General features: G+C 63.7%; 1 protein-coding gene across 3 annotated transcripts in view; it reads right to left on the minus strand.

Moving 5' to 3' along the window:
• Positions 1 to 381: 381 nt before the first annotated feature.
• MORN1 (MORN repeat containing 1) overlaps positions 382 to 20,542 on the minus strand; it is a 53,550-nt gene continuing 33,389 nt past the window's right edge. For all 3 annotated transcript variants that reach the window (XM_081817320.1, XM_081817321.1, XM_081817318.1), the window contains 4 exons: positions 14,798 to 14,949; positions 14,602 to 14,681; positions 2,567 to 2,613; positions 382 to 709 (listed from right to left, as the gene is read on the minus strand). In XM_081817320.1, the coding sequence (XP_081673446.1) occupies positions 561 to 709; positions 2,567 to 2,613; positions 14,602 to 14,681; positions 14,798 to 14,949 (428 nt within the window). In that variant the 3' untranslated portion in view covers positions 382 to 560. The remainder of the gene's footprint in view (positions 710 to 2,566; positions 2,614 to 14,601; positions 14,682 to 14,797; positions 14,950 to 20,542) is intronic.

Below are 20,542 nucleotides of genomic sequence, written 5' to 3' on the forward strand. Positions count from 1 at the left end.
CCCTGGGTGGGTTTCAGAGGCAGCTGTAAAATCCAAGAAGTGTCCCCCAGACACGAAGCTCGTTTCCGCAAAACCAATCACCTGCTGCTGCCTCTTGATTTCTCATTTGGCAGCGGGTTCCCATGTCCCCGGGCTGCCTGTGAGGAGGGGTGCTGAGCCACCCTCCAAGGCTGGGATCATGGGCGGGAGGCAGTGCTGGCTCGGAGGGGACAGTAGGGCTGGCTTCACTGCCAGACTCTTTGGGGAGCTGGGTGGGACAGGACCGCCCCCTCCCCAGCCTGGCCTGGGCTCCCCCTGGGGACTGGAGGTGCCAGCCAGAAGGGGGCCTGGCTGTGTGGGAAGGGGCTTGCTGTCAGGGTCAGGCGCCTCTCGGGAGTCGGTGTTGAGCGTTTTATTGAAGCCATGGGATGCGTGAGGGGGGCCCTCCAGCCCGCACTCAGTCCCACCGCGGAAGTGCAGGAAGGTGCTCCTCAGAGCAGAGGGGGCTTCTCTCCATTCCAAGTGAGGACGGTCTCCCGAGGGGCATACTGGTGGCTGTCAGGAGCATGGGGGTGGTTCCCCTAGCTCGGGGGTTCGGGGCCTTCTCCAGGGACGTGGGGCTGCTGGTCCGTCCCCTTCCCCAAGACCCGAAGGTGTTTGAAGGCGGTGGGCAGCGTGTGGCCCAGGAAGGGAGGGTCGGTCACATCGCGGATCATGACGACATACTCCCCTGCAAAAGACAGGCGCTCAGACGTGGCCCCCAGGGCCCCCTGGCTGCCCAGGCTACTGCCCCTGCCTCTCTCCGGCCTCGGTTTCTGTCCACCCACACACCCTGCCTGGGACGCTGGGACCCTGCCTCAGTGCCCCGATGGGGGCTCCAGGCCTTCTCCTCGGCCGGTGACCCCGGGACCCGGGGGCGCGGAGAGCCCCTCACCGCTGACGGGGCTGCACGGCTGAGTGCAAGGATTCTTTTGAAAATATTCCCTATCTTTTTAGGAGAAAGAGAATTCGTTTCCTCTAAAATGTTTTTTTAAACAATGAAGCTTCCGAAAACGTGGCCGCCTGGCCGGCTGTGGCCTAGGGCAGGAGGGCCGCCCTCCGGTGCGCTCGGAAGAAGGAGAAGCACTTTCCCTCTTGCAGTCTGTAAACTGTCTGCAGAGCTTCAAAGTTGGAGAAACCATAAAAAAGAAAATAAGAAATAACAGAAAGTGCGGTTGCCATAGAAACCGTCCTCTCCCCTCCCCCGAGCCCAAGGGGGCTGGCACCGGAGCGTGGAAAAAGCTCGCTGGGCTGGCCCGGGCTCACACCAGGAATGCGGCCGCAGCTGAGATGGGGCGCAGGAGTCGGCTCACACCGTCAGAGAGAACATTCCAGCGCCCCGGTCTGGAAAGCAGGCCCTCTCCCCGCTGCGCCCTGCGGACACCGCGTGTTCCTGGGGCAGGATGAGAAAGGGCCTCGGCGGCAGGAATTTGCTGGGCTCTGAGTCAGTTCCTTCAGCAGCTCGGGGGGCCTGGGAGGGGGCCCACATTCCGCAGCCCGGGGCACCAGGCCCCCCGGTCGGCCTGGAGGAGACGCCGTGCATGGCAACGCCACAGTGTTTCCAAGCAGCACGGGTTTCTAGGTGTTCCCAGGAACACAGCTCCCCAGCCTGTGGCGCCGGCTGGGGAGCAGGGCGCAGTGGGCAGTGGCCGCAGAACCCAGCCCAGCCCTCGTCTGACCTCGCTCCCGACGCTCTTCTCCCAGAGGCCGGGAGAGGGTCTGGCTGGTGGCCACCCAAGGCCCGGCCCACACGGTCTGGCCGCGGGCCCGGTGCCCGGCGTCCCCACAGAGACGGCGCTGCCCACATCTCAGGGACCTGGCCACCCGCTGGCTTTGCCCCTCGCGGTCTGGAAGTTGCTGCTCCTCAGGGCCTGGCCCTCCTCCAGCCAATCCCCCATCGGCCCCTCCCAACTTAGTGTGGGGCGTCCCCTCTGGCCACCCTCGCCCCCTCCCGCTGGGACGAGGGTCCCAGGGGCCTGAAGTGTAGACTCGTGTGGCTGCTGCTGGGGCTCCCAGTGCCAGCCCAAAGGGGGACGTGGGGGGCGCTGCCCAGGACCCAGCCCTCCTCCTGCACAAGGTGGGCTCAGGGGCCACGGGCCCTGCCAACACTCCCAAATACACGTGGGGTCAGAGGGGGCCCAGACCTGGAGGCCTGCCAGCCTTCCAGTCAGGACCCTGGACACAAGGAACCAGGGATGTTCACTTTGCCCATGGGGACAGAGGGGCACCCAGGATGGGGATGGGCAAGCCACCTCACCATACCCTGACCTGTGCCCGCAGCCCTCTGAAGGGACAGAGGCTGGAGAGGGTCTTGTGGCGGCCCTGGGCCCATCCATGTCCCCTCCACCTCTGGTGCCTCTGGGGGTGTCCGGGGTAGCGTGGGGGCTGGCCAGGCTGGGAGCTGCCCAAGCCACGGTCAGTGTTGAATTTAGGGGTGCGTTCAGGGGAAGGGGGCTTTTCCAAAGGGTCCACAACTATGATACATGCAGATTGTGGGGTGACCGGTGGCCTTGGCCCGTTCGACTGAGTCCTCCTCTTGCCCACCTACCTGGGAAGGCTCCTGCCGCCGGCTCGGTCGTGGCCGCCCCGTCAGGCCTGCAGGGAGAAGAGGAGGAAACCCCTGGAAGACTGCAGCCCCGAGGACGGCCCCGCGTGGGCCCAGCCACAACCACCCTGTCCTTGGAGGCCCCACCCCTGCCTTCCGAGCGCAGCGTGCACAGCCCCCGCTGGACAGCTCTCTGCCTTCCCGTCTACACCCAAACACGCCTGTGGATGGACGCTGGAGCCGAGCCTCACAAGCTCGCCCCTGTTTCCACAGCTGGTGCTGCCGCGTGCACAAAGCTTTTGGGGGCACCGAGGCCGCACAACGCCGGGCAGAGCAGCCGCCCAGGAAGGGGCCGATGCGCCGGGTCCACCGCGTTTGGCATTTATATTCCAGTGGCAGCTGGGCCCCGCGGGAGGTGGGGCCATGGGGGGCACTGGTGTGTCCCCTTGGGTCCCTTCAGAAGGCTGAAGGTCGTTACCTGGGAGACTCACAGGAAGGGACAAAGTAGCAGGCAGGGACAGGAGGGGTGGGCCCAGGCCTGGCCCCAAGTCTGAGGGACAGAGACCCTCACTTCTGGCCACGGCAGCCACAAGAGGGCCCTGGTGGGCAGCCCGAGGCAGCTCAGTCAAGTCTGAGGCCGAGGGCTCCGACCCGACCGGAGGTTCTCCTCTCCGTGGTACGCGGTGATGTGCCCGCTCCGCCCGCCCGCAGGGGCGGTCACCCGCCCGGGGGACGTGCCGTGTGCCGGTGAGGACACCTGGAGCACGTCGTCAGCTTCTGCCCTGGGTCAGGCCCTCAGCCTCCTCCCGCCACCTTGGGAGCAGGGAGCCGGGGCAGTGTGGACGCCCACCTGAGTCCTCCAGCTGCTGGACGCACTTTCCTGGTGGGACGGAGGCCCCGAGTGTGGCGGGCTGGGCTTTGCCCTGAATTATGTATCCAATGGGACTTGGGCGGGGGGGCTGGGGGACTCCTCCCACCCCTGCCCTCCATGGCTGTTGGTTTCCTGTCATCAGAGCAGGGGCGGGGGGCTGGAGGCCAGGGGGCTCCCTGGCATCAGCTTGGCGACCTGCCAGGCTCCGACCCCGTGCCAAGCTTAATTACCACAGGCATGGTTTGGGTGATAAAAAATTAAAGACAAAAGATTTTAAAATTACTTCATTTCAAGTGGGGGAAAATGGGCCTTGGCTTGGACCCAGGAGCCACGTTACAAATTCTGAAGTGTGGGTGAGGAGGGGAATGCAGATAAATAATTCAGCACTAAGAATAACCAGAGTCTGTCAGCCTGCCAGCTTCAAGAGAAATAGACGGGGTTACAAGAATCCTGAGAGTTTTTACAGAACCCCCAGGGCTTCGAGAAAGCAGAGGCAGAGCCGAGAAGGAGCTGGGGAGCCTTGGTGTGAGGCGATGCCGGAGGCGCCCATTAGCGGAATGGCTCTCCAAGCCGCGCGGGGTGAGGGCATGGAGCCCTAGGAGACCTGGGAGGCGCGTCCGAGAGACGGGCGGCTGAGGGTGCAGCCGGAGCCCTGTACTGGGCTCGGACCTTGTATACAGCACTGGGCGGAGCCTCCAGGGTTCAAGGGCGATCAGGGCAGGGAGAGGTGACAGGCCTCCTGGGCAGACTTGGGAGCCCGCGGTGGGCAGGCAGGGGGCTGGGGGCCTGGGGTTCAGGGGCTGGTGCTGGGAGCTGGAATGGGGCTGGGGCCCAGCACTGCATCCTGTGTTTTCTCTTGATCTGCAGCTGGTGTCCTTGTCCTTAAGCTTCCTGTGCTTGGGGTTCCTTGTGTCTTGAATCTACAGGTTTATATTTTTCATGAAGTTTGAAGACATTCTGGCCGTCATTGTTTCTTCTGTCACGTTCTCCCCTGCAGCACTTGGAGCCTCTGATCCTGCATGTGGTTGGCCGATAGGTGCCATCTGGCTCGTGATGTTCAGTCTTTTCGTTCCGGGTTTCATTTGGGGGGTCGCCAAGGCTGTGCCCGCAAGCTCATGGCTCTCGTTTCCTTCCACCCATCCCTGCCCACATTTTTCAGCTCCAGCGGGTGAGTCCACTCCTTCACGCCTCCGTGTCTGCCGAGCGTGGCCAGTCTTCCCTGCTGGACATGCACAATCCACTCACAGCGTTTCACCTCCCCATCTACTGACTCTCCCATTTGTGTCATTTCTGGGTTGGCTTTGATTAGTTTATTTTTCCTCATTATGGGTTGTACTTTCCTGCTTTCTTCGTGTGCCTGGTAATCTTTGGTCAGATGTGAGACATCGTGAATTTTACTTTCTTGGCTACTGGCTACTTTGTATTCTTTTTTTTTTTTTAAGATTTTATTTATTTGACAGAGAGAGATACAGCGAGAGAGGGAACACAAGCAGGGGGAGTGGGAGAGGGAGAAGCAGGCTTCCCGCCGAGCAGGGAGCCCGACGCGGGGCTCGATCCCAGGACCCTGGGACCGTGACCTGATCCGAAGGCAGACGCTTAACAACTGAGCCACCCAGGCGCCCCTACTTTGTATTCTTTTTTTTTTTAAAGATTTTATTTATTTATTTGAGAGAGAGAGAATGAGAGAGAACACATGAGAGGGGATAGGGTCAGAGGGCAAAGCAGACTCCCTGCCGAGCAGGGAGCCCGATGCGGGACTCGATCCCGGGACTCCAGGATCATGACCCGAGCCAAAGGCAGTCGCTTAACCAACTGAGCCACCCAGGCGCCCCCCCTACTTTGTATTCTTATAAATATTCTTGATGCTGTTCAGTTCCTTAGAGATGGTTTGATCCTTTTGGGTCTGGCTTTAAGGTTTGTTAGGTGGGGTTCAAGATAGGGTTCATTATTCCCCACTACTAAATACTCTTCTGATGTCCTGTGAATCTGGAGGTCTTCCAGGCTGACCGCTGGACCGAGCACTCTCCACAGCCCTGTGTGAGCTCTGGGCAGGGCTCGCTGTGGCCCTCTCTGTGGTTTTCCCGGCCTCAAGCACGTTCCTCATGCTCTGCAGATCTCTAGGACTCTCTCCTCTCCCGTGCCGCCTCCTGCAGACTCTAGCTGCCTTGGCTTTCTAGGACTCCCAGCTCCATCTCTGCCCTTGGGGGACCCCTGGAACTGCTGGGTCCCCTCCCTGCACCACAGCTGGAAATACTCAGGAAGTGAGCTGGGGCCTCAAAGTGTTGTGAAGGCTGGCTGTTGTTTCCTGGATCTTGTCCAACTTGTTTGTTGTTTACCTGTGTGTGCGAGAGGGCCAAATCCTGCCCCTTGCACTTTGTCCTGGCTGGAAGCAGAAGCCTGTTTCTGCACCTGTAGACCAAACTGGGATGTGGTGCCCCGATGGCCCCAGCTCGTGTCCTTGTGGTCAGTCCTGAAGGGCTGGGGCTCCTCGTGGAGGGCAGAGCATGAGGCCTCTGCCACTGCTATTTGGGGTCATCCTTTGAGGGCCCCCAAATGGCATCTTGTCCTGACTGCTTGTGGCCCTGTGAGGTGGGGCCTGGTCCTGTGAGAATCATCTGTAGCATGGAATCACCCTCCCATGGTGGGTCTTCCAGTCCCCACAAGGCCCCAGGAGGGGAACTGGATGGCCTCCTGTCAAGGTCAACAAGGTAACCCTGCAGGTTCCTCCTAGGTGCTCAGTTACCTGAGTGGCTCACCAGTCCAGTCGCTGTCCCCTCAGCACAGCTGGCCCTGGTGCTCCCCATGACCCCATGTCTTTCTCTTTCTTCAGGCCCTGAGAATGTCCTTTCTGAGCCATGTGACCTCGACTAGGACAGGTGCATCTCAGGACTGCACTGAAAAGTCATGAGGCCCCTCAAGAAGGCACCTGGGACTCTGTCCCACTGGAATTACCGTGAGCACGTCTGACCCTAAGCAGAACTGTCGCTGAGGCGATGCCCACAGCAGCCTGGGCAGGGCATGGGGACCACAAGCAAGGTCTGGGGCGTGTGGGTCCTCAGTGCTGCTCTGTAGGCCCGGGTGTTGGTGGGGGAGAACAAATTGGCAGAGCTGAAGAAATGGCCATAATTGGAGAGGAAGCCTGAGGCCAGTCAGCCAGACCCTGGCCCAGTGGGCCTGGAACCTGTGTGTGTGCTTGTCCTTTCACTGGGCAGCTGAACAGAGGGAGGCAATGGTGAGGGGGTGTGAAGGCCCCATGGCCAAGCACACGGTGGGTGGCAAGAGAAGGGGGTTCCCTTGGGTGAACCAAAGGTCTCCAGTAGCCCAGGTGACCCGGGCCTGTCCACCCACAGGTCACTGAGGGACCAGCAGGGCTTTGGGCTTGGTGGCCCTATGGTTAGACAGAGGAGGCCCATTGGCTAAAGACCGGACTGGGGGGCAGGGGGCTGGGGGAACAGGCTCAGGGCTTCGTCAGGCCTGGTCCTGACCTTTGTTGTCACTGGTTTTCAGGCTGTGGAGGGGGCACGGGGACCAATCTGCCCAAGGCCCACCTAGGGCAAGAGGGCACAGGGACCCTTTCCTGCATCCTGGTTGGGGGAGAGCCCCCACCTCCAGGGCAGTGTGTGTCAAGGCCCAGGATCCTGGCCTTTGCCCACGGTCCTATGGGCATCACGGCTGTCCTCCTGTACTAATGGGTTGTGCTGGCTGAGGGAACCGGGGAGCCATGGAGTCAAAGACACAGATTAGGAAAACTGCCGCCTGGAGGGCGTGTGGCCGGCAGAGAAGCTGCCTGGGCTCTCCTGACCTGCTCACGTGGGATGTGAGCCCCAAGGCTTTCTGTGGCCCCCACGGAGGGCCCATAAGAAAGTTCCAAAATTAGGGCGCCTGGGTGGCTCAGTTGGTTAAGCGACTGCCTTCGGCTCAGGTCATGATCCTGGAGTCCCGGGATCGAGTCCCGCATCGGGCTCCCTGCTCGGCAGGGAGTCTGCTTCTCCCTCTGACCCTCCCCCCTCTCATGCTCTATCTCATTCTCTCTCTCAAATAAATAAATAAAATCTTTAAAAAAAAAAAAAAAAAAGAAAGTTCCAAAATTAGAACAGTCAGCTAACTGCGGGAGCAGGGCTGGCCTGGATCTGGGGCTGAGCTGGACAGCATCGCGGCTTCCTGGGGACCCCCGGGATGTAGGAGGTTCAGGGCCGTGGGCCCTGAGCGAGAGCCACGGTGGGCAGCCCCGGCTTCTCTCCCAGATAGCGCGGCCCCAGAGGGTGGTCTGCTCCACGGGGCCCCCAGCAGGTCTGTCCCCACCCAAGCTCACACTGGGACTGGGGGTTTTGCTGCCACAGCGGCCCCTCAAGTGAGGCCCCTGCACACACGCGTGTGTGGGAGAGCGGCTGAGGGCCAAGAGGGAGGGGGCGCAGATGCACCCGAGGCTCCAGGAACTCTCAGCCTAGACCCGGGGGGGCCAAGGCGGGGCGGGGCTCCAAGGACCATTTAGGGGCCCCTGTCCCCAGTGGGCAATCAGCTCTGGGCCCTGAAAGCCCACAGGGGGTGCCTGCTCCCTCACGGGGGTGGGGGGTGGGGGCGCCCGCCAGTGGCCTGCAGTGGGCATATGAGGGGTTAGGGCCCCGCCTGCTGCCAGCCTCCGTCTGCTGTCACAGTCACTGTTCCGGCCCTGCGGTGCCGTGGGGGGTTAGGGCGGCCCGAGCGCCAGCCCAGCTGCTCCGTCCGCCCCGCCGGCCCTCACACCTGCTTCCGTTTATTATTCCTGCTCGGACGCGACGGGGCTCATTTCTCCATCTTTAAAGTTTCGGAGGAAGCAGAGAAAGCCATCAGTCCCTATCTCCTGTTTCCCATGAACACACACAGAGGAGCTGCCAGCTGCCGGACGGGGCGGCAGAGACCGAGCCCACTCTGTGAGGGATCCGTGGCCAGGGGAAGGGCGGCAGGTTGCAGCGGGGACCAGAGCCCCCTACACGGCGCCCTCTTGTCTTGGGAGCTCTCACCCCCGGGGGGCTGTCCCAGGGCCCATCTGAGATCAACCCGCCCCTCCCCGCAGCGCCGCAGCAGACCCGCGCCAAGAGCCCCCTGACACACTCCCTGGTGACGCAGGCTGCAACCCAGTGGAGGGCCAGCACATACCAAAGGCTGGAGGGCCCTGCCTGTGCAGAAGGGGCTTGGGGGGGAGGCCTGGGGGCAGAGGGGCCTGTGGGCTTCACCCCGGACCTCCTGTGGGGTTTCTTTTTTTTTTTTTTTGAAAGATTTTATTTATTTGACAGAGGGAGGACAAGCAGAGGGAGAGAGAAGCAGGCTCCCTGCTGAGCAAGGAGCCCGATGTGGGACTCGATCCCAGGACCCTGGGATCATGACCCAGGCCGAAGGCAGCCGCTTAACTGACTGAGCCACCCAGGCGCCCCCTCCTGTGGGGTTTCTTTGGGTCATTGGGGATTCAATTCAAAGCACCTGCCCTAGCCTCCTGGGCTGAGCCCTGTGTAGGGCCCAGAGTGGAGGGAGAGGGTGGGGTACACCCAGAGTTGGCCCCCAGAGATGCCGTGGTGCGGTGGGAGGCCTGTGGCCGTGCCAGTTGCCGGCCGGGCCCAGCCAGGAGCCACGAGGCTGCTTCGCTGTGCCCACGGCCTGGGGCCAGGCTCCGTCCCGAGGGCCCCGGGGGCCTGCGGCTGTGCTCCGCGGGGCCCGGCCAGGCCTGGCAGCAGAAGCTGCGCTTTCGGGCTCACACCCAGCTCTGGCTCCACCGGCCGGGCCTGCCCCACAGGACCCCGCACCCCGCCGGGGCTGGCACCGCGAGCCTGTCCCGCTGACCCTGGAGGCCCCTCCCAGAGCATCTCTGGGTCATGGTGAGGCCAGCCAGGGGTGGACAGGACAGGGCCCGGGCCCCAGGGCAGACGAGGGGGGACGGTTCGTGGACCTGTGTCCCTGGGGCAGGGTCAGCGAGGAGCCCAGGATGGAGGGGATGGGGGCCTGCGTCAGGTGCTCAGCGGTCACCTGCACGACCCTGCGCGGATGGGCTGCCAGCCCCAACTATCTATTCAAGTAAAAACATTAATTGGCTCCATCTGTGTTGGCCTGATGACTGATTAAATGACTAATCACGGAAGTCTTAATTAAACCCATTTTTCTCCGAGTGAGCAGGGGAGGGGCCGTGCTGGCCAGCACGCATCAGGCTCCGGCTGGCCCTGTGCTGAGCCGGCAACGAGCGGTCAGGGGCGAGGTCGCCCCCGGGGCCTCACGCACGGCAGGCTGAGGGGTGGTGTTTCGGCGGGTGGGGCCGCGGGCCGCTGTGCTGTCCTACTACAGAGCACACATTTAGGGTTTCGGGGAGGGCGAGTGCCCTGTTCGATGGAATTCTCATGGGTGGCTGGGCAAGCTCACGGCCACATTTCCAAAATCGACTCCATCTTTTGCAGCTGACAGGATCTCACATCACTCAGGAACCGACAGGCCTCTGTGTCATGTTGTGAAACTCCGTGATGTGCCAGGAATGTCTCCGCAGGAAAGCAGCGAGAAGCTGCGGTGGAAGCTGGGCTCTCCCGGGGAAGAGCGGCAGGCCGGGCAATGCTCCGCCGTCAGCGGGGACCCAGAGAGGACAGGCTCGCGGTGCCAGCCCCGGCGGGGTGCGGGGTCCGGTGGGGCAGGCCCGGCCGGTGAAGAGCCAGAGCTGGGTGTGAGCCCGAAAGCGCAGCTTCTGCTGCCAGGCCTGGCCGGGCCCCGCGGAGCACAGCCGCAGGCCCCCGGGGCCCTCGGGACGGAGCCTGGCCCCAGGCCGTGGGCACAGCGAAGCAGCCTCGTGGCTCCTGGCTGGGCCACTGCCACACTCTGCCGCAGGGATGGAGTAGATTCGCAACTCCCGCGGCCATCTGCCGACCCGCCCAGTCTGGGTCCACACTGAGGGGCCCCATCCACAGGCTGCCTCACCCTGCAGGAGATGGCTGGCCTTGCGGACCCACCTGAGCCTGAGGAGGGAGCAACTCAGGGCCCAGGCTCTGAGATAGTGGAGAAGACAGGGCCCCAATTCATGCCATTCCCTGGGGAAATGGAGTCAGACAGGGCCACACCCCTTCTGGGACCCCAGGACCCGGCTCAGGACCTCAGCAGGCCCCTTCCCTGTCAGGCACATGCAGGGCCCTCCCAGCCTGGGACTCTGCCAAGCGTGGCTGGGTGGGGGTCTGTGTGGCGAGGGGCCCCGCGTGGGCCGGGGGCTGGGACCCTTAGCACTTGGCTGCCCCTGAGTGCCCCCTTCCCTGGGCAGGCACACCCCCCAAGAATAAGTAGTCAGAGCATGTGTGCTGGAGGGTAGACGCCCAGTGGCCACGGCGCCTGACCGACCCTTCCCTCCACCAAAATGCACAAAGGTGATTCTTAGACAGTGAAGATAATGCAGAATTATGTCTGGAAGTTGTAACAAGAGGCAAAGGATTCCTCTGGAATGCTCTACCCTTCTTATGTAAATTAAAACCTCTGCCAAGCTCCAAAATTACAGGGTGGCGAGTCCCTCTTAATCTTTTTCAATCATTTCTATTGTGTGAGCCTCCCGGATGGTAATAATGGGCTGCTCTGTGGGCAAAGTGAGTAGATGAGCAAGCGCGTGGTTTACTGTGGCTTTGAGGGGTCATCAGGGAGGGGGGGACAGACAAGGGTCCACAGCTGACAGGCGGCTGGAGGCTCAGCGAGACCTGTCCTTTCCCAGGGCCCTGGAGCACGTTAGAAGTGACTCCTGTCCGTGGGGCCGCAGGGGGCTCAGGGTACGTCCGAGGTGCTCTTGCGGGACAGACGGCCTGTGTCTGCGGGTGCTGTGCCCCAGGCCCGCAGCCCAGCCCCCGTGACCGCTCCCACAGACCCTTGCTCCCCACTTGGGTCACCCCAGGTGGGATGGCAGCCACCTGGACTGCTTCTCCCACCCTCTCCAACCTCGGGGTCTGACACCCACGCACGCACGGCTGGGACAGTCACGTCAGCCCAGTGGTGCCGCCGTCCCGCTGCCCGTGGGAGTTCTTGAACCCGCTGCCAACACCCACAGACCACTTTGCGCCCCTGGTCGCTGGCCACTGGGAGGGGGGCAGTGTGTGGTGGGTTTCTGGGTGTGGAAGCCATCTGCACACACCCCCATCTTGGCCCCACGGAAATTCTTAACTTTGGGAACTTGGAAAGGACGGAGGCTCTGGAGTCGCTGGGGGGCGAGAGGAAGTGGGTAGAGCCCGTGGTCTGGGGTAGTGGTACCAGGGCCCTCGGCTCTGCATCCCTGGGGCTGTGTTGGGCGCGGCCCCTTTGTTGCCATAGGGGGAGACGGGCTTGGGGGGGCCGCCCCCTCCCAGCCTTTTCCCCCCACGGCCACTCCCTCCAGGGGGCTCTGTCTAGACTGGGAGGCAGGCTGCAAACCCACAGGCAGAAATGCAGAATGCCAGGCTGGGATGCCCAGCTGGCCTGACGCAGTCTGGGGGGGACCTGTGGGGAGAGCCGACGGGGCCCGCACCCCACCACTGGCCCGCTCCCCATTACAGAAGGTGGGGTCCGAGTGGTGGCCTTCCCGGGAGGCCAAGGTGTGTGTGAGATGGCATCGCAGGCCCCTCGGGAGGGGAAGGCGGCGGCTGTGTGCTGGGTGGGGGCTGGCTTGTGGCAGGAAACTGCCAGAGCCCCTCCCAGATGCTCCCTCCCCCGTGGGTCCTGGCAGCTGTGGGCTCGCAGAGCGTCAGGAGCATCTCGTTCCCTTGGCCCTGTCTCGTTCACGTGGAGGTGACCCCAGGGGTGGTCCGGAGGGCCACCACACATCTGAGACGTGGCCGAGACCCGGTGGGGGTTCCTCACGGCCAACCAGACCCAGTGTGAAGTCCAGGCCTTCTGACCTGCCAGAGTCAGCCTGGGTTGCTAGGAAGGATGGTTTTCTTAGAATTCCAAAAGGTGGGCTTTGGGGGTCAAGAGCCAGGTTTGGACGCTGATGTGGGGAGTTGGTGCCCGAACCAGAGTCGGAGGCTGGTGGGGGGACATCGGGACACCCCGTGTCCCCACAGCAGAGCTGGTAGGGGGTGCTGGGGCCGATGCTGGGGGCCTTGGGCAGGCTCCCCCTCACTCTTCTGTGCATGGGGCCGGGGGACCACAAGGCACCCAGATGGGTAGGGGGACTCGGGGGCACAGAGCAGGGGGCCCTGAAGGCAGTTGTGGGGGTGGTGGGGTCTGAGAGAGGTGACGTGCCACACAGACCCTGTGACAGGGGCAGGGGAGGGGGCTCAGGGGGGTGCTCTACAGCCACAACAAGGCTCAGACCTGTGCCTGCAAATGTGCCCCCCCAAGTCACGAGATCCACTGGAGCTCACCATGAAAACCATCTGTCCAGGCTTCTTATATGCAGAAGTCATCAGCTGGGCTGCCCAGAGATTCGGGCTTCCCAGGGAGAAGGGGCAACAGCCCCCACGAACCTCAGATGGGGGCAAGAATGCGTCACGGCCATGTCACCAGCTCACAAAGCTCACTCACAGAGATGCGGAGCATTCCACACACAAACGTGCCTTCCTGGGACTGTCACTCCCCCACGACGAGGACCCCAGTCGGACCCCTCCCTCATTTTCCTCAGGAGGGACCGGACAGCGAGGGCCTTCTGTTTGCTCGAAGTTGCCACTGTTACAGCCCTGAGCCCTGAGCCCGGAGCCCTGAGCCCTGAGCCCTGAGCCCTGAGACCTGAGCCCTGAGCACTGAGCCCGGAGCCCGGAGCCCTGAGCACTGAGCCCGGAGCCTGAAGCCCTGAGCCCCGAGCCCGGAGCCCGGAGCCCCGAGCCCGGAGCCCTGAGCCCGGAGCCCGGGGCTGTGGGCGGCTGTGTCCGCTTCTGGTCCGCACATGCGTTCCTGCCACTGAAACACTGGGTGGCCGCGGCGTCTCCACGTTTAGCAGATCTTGGCCGTTTTTCCCACGTCTCTGCTTCTCTAGTTACTGTGCAGAGCGGGCCTCATAGTTAATTCACACACCATGACTCAGAGCCACACGCAAGGGAGGCACCTTCCCCGGGAAACAGCGCGTCCTGGCTCTGCCGCGTGAGCGGGATCAAAGGCTTGTCAGCCGGCCGACACGGTGCCAGCCTCCGGGAGTCCCGGCCCAGCCCACGCCCACTGGCGTCAGCGATGAGCAATCTCACTGCGGGAAGGCGTCAGGCTGTGGCGGCCCTCTTCCCATTTCTCCTGGATTTCTCAGTTTCCTCAAGTTTCGTCATCGGGTCTATGCCCACAGGCCTCTGCCCACGAGCGTGGCTCTCTCTGCAGCCCCCTGGCTGGCGGGTGAAGAGAGAGGTGCGCCCCGAGCGCGGGCGCCTCGGCCCCTGGGGAGATGGGACCACACGCGCCCGTCAGAGGCCTGCCTTCGCTCGCAGGTGGGCATCTGGCACCCATCCCCGTCGCCGAGGGGCCACACTGTCCCCCGCCCCGCCCACGCTGGGCCCCGTGCGCCCTGTCTCCCGAGGGAGGGCTCCTGTCTTTCAAGAGCAGGTGATTTTTCTCAGGGTCGGCGCACCACAGTCAGGACGTCCTGCTTGTAGCCTCAGGTCTGCTCTGCTTGGGGGGAGGGGGGGTGGGGGCGGGGGCTCTGCACCCCCGTGTGTGGCCCATGGTGCTGCAGCCAGCTCTCCACGGCTCCCAGCTGCTGGGGGAGCCCCAGGGGGAGCGAAGTGAACTCAGTCGGGCCACACGGTCCTGACGAGGGTGGGCTCCTCAGCCCCCACAGTGGGGCATGCAGCCCTGTCCAGTGGGTCTGCTTTGCTGCAGGACAGGCCGCTGGGGACCCCGGGCCTGTGACAGGCATGTGGCTGGCGTGTAGTGAGCCCGTGGCCGCCTGGCACGCAACAGTGAGGAACGCTCTGCCCGCGCTGTGGGCCCCTCCCGGCCTCTGCGCACGCCCGAGGAGTATCCCTTTCTGCCCAGCCGGCCCCGGAGGAAGGACCGGCGCAGCTTCCCCACCACTGGCATTATGTGAAGAAGCAGGCCGTCCTGCTCTGCCCACCTCGGGCCTATCTGAGCCCGACTGGACCAGGGCTGGGCTCCTGTGAGGCGGCAAGCCCGGCCTCTCCTGCTGTCCAGGCCCCAGAAGCACCTGCAGCCCCCGGGCACCCTGACCTCTGCCTGCACGCACCTGGGAGGCTACACCCGCAAACGCCCCGAGTCGGTCAACCTCTCCTACCTGCTGCCTCTTGGCGGGTCCTGCACGGCGGGCATCGTCCTCCCGGGGCCCAGGCTGCCTCTGGGCCTGCAGTCTGCCTCCTAGAAGGAGTGATGGGGGAGGGCTCAGAGGGGCTCCCGGGTGCCATGGCTCGGCGCTGGGCAGTGTGCGGGCTGAGCCATGGCGGGGGTGGCGGGGGGGATCTCCCTGCCCCTACCTCACGGAGGCCGTCGAGGAAGAGGACGGGGCTGTACCCGGGCGGTGGGGGCCCAAGGCGGACATCCGAGAATCGGGCGCAACCTTGTTTGACGGGCCGGCAGTTCTCAGGGCAGTGGGGCTCGCATCCCCAGGAGGAGGAGGAGGTCTCTCCTGAGAAGTGAAGAACAGAAAGACCCTTTGCAGTAGCACGAAGCCAGGATTAGAGAGAACCCTTCCCGTGGCCTCTCTGGAATGCAGCTTCTGCCACTGAGCCAGCTGGGGCCACGGGCGGCCACGTGGGCCCGGGGTGCTGGAGCCCTGCTGCCCAGAGCACTGGCCGTGTGGCCATCTCCGGGTGAGGGGCCGGGCAGGGGCAGGGCCTGGCGTACACAGCAGGCGCCAGGCCGGTATATTTTGGGGCCCACCATGCGGGCCTGGCAGGCAGATTCTTTGGGCCTGGGAGGGTCCTGGGTGACCGGGCCTGGGCCTGGACAGGCCCCAGGTCGGAGGCCCTGCACTGGGCCGGGATGGGCCTCTCCTGCCCCGTGTGCCAGGAGGAGGACATTTCTACTTCATGGCTGCGTGACGAGCATGGAACACGAAGCCAGTGGCAGCCACCAGCCCCCTTTAGGGGCAGCAGCCTCCAAGAGACCCCCAAATCCTCTGGCATCTAAGAATGGCAGTGGGCTGGGCTCAGCCCTGCAGCAGGTACCCCCACGGTGGACCCTGTCGCTCCTGGCTTTCTTCATTCCCCTGCTCCTGGCACTCCAAGGTGTGAGGGGGACGGGGCATTTCCCTCCCCAGGCCCCGCCCCACTGGGCTGTCCCCTTCCTTCCGTCCCATGCACAGGAAGTTGGCGGCTGGGACGAGGTTGTCACCGGGGCTGTCCCAAACACACATGCATCAGGACCTGCTGTCCTGTAGGGGCTGGGCTCCCGGCTCTCCTGACCGACCTGTCCTGAGGTGCCTGCCCCGCGCTCACACACCGTCAGGGAGAAGCCACCAGCAGGAGTGGTCAAACCTCAGGGAGGAGGCTGGACGGGGCCCGGGGGCCGTAAGCATTAAGGCCCCTTCCCTGGAGCCCGACTTCTGCAGATGGGCCCCAGAAGTATTTCCAAATCACAGGTAGGGAATAATTTCTCTCAGACGTGTCTTCATTTCATCCTTACGATGCATTATAGAAAGTAAAGTCTGTCCTCCGGCAAGGACATTTTTTAACTAATGCCCTTCTCCCCATTAGCTTTTGCTGTCCTCACGCTATGTCCTGGGCAATGACTGGGGGCCGCGGGGCTGATGGCATAGTTTCTATTTCCGAGTGCACGGACGGCTTCCAGTGGGCTCGAGCGGAGCTGGTTGCCTCCGGACGGTAAAGACCCCAGCTCAGTACCCTAGACCCCCGTCCAGGTGACCGCGCAAGAGTGGGTCGCGGAGGGGTGGCTCAGTTGGTTAAGCGACTGCCTTCAGCTCAGGTCATGATCCCAGGGTCCCGGGATCGAGTCCCGCATCGGGCTCCCCGCTCGGCAGGGAGTCTGCTTCTCCCTCTCCCACTCCCCCTGCTTGTGTTCCCTCTCTCGCTGTGTCTTTCTCTGTCAAATAAATAAAATCTTAAAAAAAAAAAAAAAAGAGTGGGTCGCAGACGCATCTCCGACAGCAACAGGACGTTTCCCGGGGCGGGGGTGCCGGGGGGGCGGGGGAGGGCACACCCAGCCCGGAGCACGTCCCCTCCCTCCGCTCGGAGCCAAGCCGCCGCAGGCCGATCCTCCCAGAAATCTCCGGGCCTCTCCGAGCAGACGTTCCGTCATTACATCCACTTGGTGAGGAGAAGCCAGGCCCAGAGAGCCAAGGGCGCCGCCCTGCTGACCTCCACGCTCTGCCTGGTGGCACGGATGTCACTGAACTCAGCAGGGCCCTTGGGCGGGGCGGCACGGGGACCGCCAGGGCGGTTCAGTAAAACCGCGTCTTCTAGCCACAGGCTTGACATCCGCCATCACCTGGTCTCCCATCCGCCCCTCCCCACTCACCACCACAGGTCTCCCTCTGCGCCATCCATTGCCAGTGGACCAGAGACCCCTTCTTGTCCAAACCGAGAGAAACCCAACGCCAATGACCTTAAGCCGAAGCAGCTGTGTGTGTGCGTCGGGGAGGCAGTCTTCTAGATTTGGCCTGCTCGGGCCCACAGGGCGCCGAGGTCCCTTCCCTGCATACGCTGGCCCCTTCCGCACATGGGGCTCGCACACCTGGCCGCCGCCCCCGCCGTGCCCACTTCTCAGATGTGATGCCCAGGCCTGCTGCCACCTTCCCAGGGATGGGCACCTCTGGTGCTCTGGGCACAACCGAGCCTGGCCAAGCTCAGTCCCCACACACGGGCCCCTCCTCCTGGACACGGCCCCGTGGCCTCCTTCACCTCCACGTCTCAGCTGGACCGTGGCTTCCCGGCTCGTACACCCAAGTGGTCGCTCAGCTTCTATCTGCTCTGCACGTGAGATGTCCCAACAGGCCGGGCCTGCCGTCCCCTGCCACCCTCCCGTGCGTGGACTGTGGCCCAGGGCGCTGTGGGGTGGGTGGTGTCTCAGCCTGGCCACAAGCCTCCGATAGAGTGTGCACCCGCCCCCCATGGAAGGTCTGGGAGAGGCTTGCAGGCCCTGCTCTGCCCCTAAGACAGAACTAGGGGGCTCTCTGGGCTGCGTAGGAGTTTAATCCACTTACAGCTGCATCTGCTCAGAGTGCTGTCAGTTCAAAGGTTCACCAGGAGAGTTCAGAATCTGGGTTTCCCACAGCCTCGGCCCGGTGTCCCTGGCCCTAACACCAGTGCACCTTGCCCCCGCCGCCTCCGTGGGTGGACATCCACACCCCCTTTGGGTGGGCGCCTTACTGCGCTTGGAGGTGAGCACCATGTTGGTCCAGCTCCGGCCTCCTCGGGGTCAGATCCTTGCAGGAATCTCCACGGGCTGCCTCCCAGACGGAGCTCTGGGTCCCCCAGACCCAATTCCTGCTCCTGCAGGCCCATCCCCCACTCTCACTTGCTCCACCAGAAACGTGGGCGACATCCTTGATTCTGCCCCTCCCTTCACTGGCGTCCCCTCAGGCCTGGTGTCTCCATAGCCGCCATCGTGGGCCCACCCTCACTCCCAGCGCATGGATTCACCGGGGGGAGGGCCCCGCCTGCTCCAAACCCCCACTGACTTTCTCCTGCGTCCTGAGCACACACCAAGCCCTGTGGCCGCAGGACCTCCAGCACCAGCCACTCCGCTACTCACTGCACCTCATCCTGGCTCACCACCCTGCCGCAGGTCGAGCCTCTGGACGCTTGGCCCCTCCGGCCTCCGCTTATGCCCCGACCCGGGGCATCGTTGCAGGTGCCGTGTCCTGCTGCCACAGGGTGACCACGTGCACCCCTAACACTCACCCCCTCCTGCAGCCCCTTCTTCACCCTGTCCGCCCTGCGGGTAGGTGCCCCCCAGGGGATGTCAGACTACCTTCTGCTAAAGGACCACGCTGGAGGGACACCGCCCGGCCCACAGCACAGGCCAGCGCGGATCCCCCTCCCCAGCCGCGCTCCTGGCCAGAGCCCCCACCCCTCTGAGAGAGCTGCCTCACCGCGAATCAGATTCTCTGGGGACCCCATCCTTCTCCTCCACCTGGGCCCCACGGCCCCGAGGGAGCCGCCAGGAGAAGCAAGTGTCCCAAGATCCCCTCCTGCTCCTGATGGGACAGTGTTCTTGGGTGAGGGCCCCTCCTTGGCCTGTAGGGGCCCTTGGAGCTGCTCCCGGCCACTCTGGGGGGCGCTCCCCAGCCTGGCCACCCCACGAGGCAGGGCCCCGACCCGCAGATGCTGACTCCAGCTCTCAGGAGTTATTTCCAAAACCTTTATGTCGATTTTAATTATCCGCAAGATAAAGGTCACTGCTGCCTTGGGGGGCTGGGGTGGGGGACTCGTAACGGGAGGCTGCGCAGTGGGGAGATCGGCGCTTGACCTCTCTGGGAGGAAACGTCGATTAATTATCTTTTTACAGCCAACTCAATTAGACTCCCTAATCACCTGTGTAGGACGTGGAGACAAAGGCAGAGCGGCGGCCGGAGTAAACAAGCCTTGCGGAGGCCGGGCCGCGACCGTCAAACGGCCGCCGTGGGCCCGGGCGGAGGGCCAGCCACAGGCTGGAATGTTTTCTTCATTTAAGTGAATAAAAAAAATAACTGTTATCGGCCCTGAGGGGCCGAGAGCCGCCTCACATGGAGGTGACCAGACACACTGCATTAGTCTTTAGAGCAGGCTCAATTAGCCGAGGAGCTGGTCGCTGCCAAAGGCAGAGGACTCGTGGGGCCGGGTCTCCACGACCCAGGGGGAGAAGAGGCCGCGCGAGTGCTGGGCAGGGCCGGGTGGGCACCCTCGGGACCCTTCTCGGACGGCCCAGGTCGCCGGACAAGGGCTCGCTCTGGGCTGCGTGCTCCCTGCCCACCCGTCCGTTTGTCCAGTGTGGGGCTGGCCTGATGGGGCCTCAGATGTTGTCTTCGACACGACCATGGGGCAGGACCTGCACAGTCCCAGAAGCCCCTGCCAGGAGCCCCCAGCCTGACCTCCGCCCCACGTGTCCACACAGGCTGCAGCCGGGGTGGAGAGGCCCGGGGAGCCAGCCCAGACACAGATGGTCCCCACGTGGCCGCCTAAGGCTGCATCCGGACTGCAGGCCTGGGGCAGGTTTGGTTCATGGTTTTATCCAGAGGCTTTCAAACTCAACAGTTTCCAAGGAGCCTGTGTGAGAACCAGGTCCTCAGGGAGCTCGTGGGGCCTGGCGGGGAGGGGTGGGCGCGCAGCTGATCAGAACCCCAGCCCTGGGGCCCGCAGCGTGGACCAGGATCCCCGGCCCCTTGGGCTGCGCTCGGCAGGGCCCACACCGGGGGCCACTGACTGTTCCTGACGAGGAACCTGACACCTGCCTTCCCCGTCCTTTACCGAAGCGTGGAAAATGGACTTGACACAAAGCCATTGTCCCCGTTGGCCCACGTCCTTTCTGGATGCTCAGAAAATAAAGGTCGCGCTGCTGCCCCCGAAACTAGCACTCTGACGCGGCCCTGTCCTCTCCTGTATGTGCGTCCTTCTGAAGGGGGCACTTCTAAAGGGGGTCGTGCGCCCCGCCAAGTGGCTAAAGCGTCCCCTTCCCCCAAACGCTACCCGAGTGCACACTGCTGTCTCCAGACTCCCTCCTGGAGCTCTGCGGGGCTGGACTCGCAAATGGGACATGAAAGAGGGGGTGATTCTGCTGGCAAACCCCAAGACGGGGGCACAAATGTGGGAGGTTCTTCCTGAGCCTGTCTCTGATGTCCCCCCGCTCCTCGCCTCCAGAAGGCTCCCTGGCCAGGCTGTTTGTACCGAGGGGCCAGAGTGAGGCCGGGCCGCCCCCGAGATGGCCAACAGGGACCCCAGCCCCCGGGGCTGAGGCGGGCAGCCCGCTGCCCACACAGGGTGCCTCCCCCCGGGGCTGCTGCTTCTCATCTTGCGGGGGTAGCTCAGCGGGGTGGGGAGTGGGGGCCCCTAGGAGCGGCCCGGGGACGCGGGGTCTGACGGGAGGCTGACCTCACGATGCTTGGGCGCCGGTAAGCGCCGGGCGGCTGCCGTGGAGGCTCTGCTGAAAGGGCGGGCTGTGCTCGGACTCCCAAGCTGCCGCCGCAGCCCTTTTGCCCCCTGACGCTGCCCGTCCTAGGAGGACCGGCCGGAGCTGCTCTGTGCGCCGCAGGCCCCAGGGCTCTCAGCACAGGCCTGGGCAGA

Source organism: Leptonychotes weddellii, chromosome 4 (assembly GCF_054177405.1).
Source record: "Leptonychotes weddellii isolate Sample4059 chromosome 4, ASM5417740v2, whole genome shotgun sequence".
NCBI classification, from domain to species: Eukaryota; Metazoa; Chordata; class Mammalia; order Carnivora; family Phocidae; genus Leptonychotes; species Leptonychotes weddellii.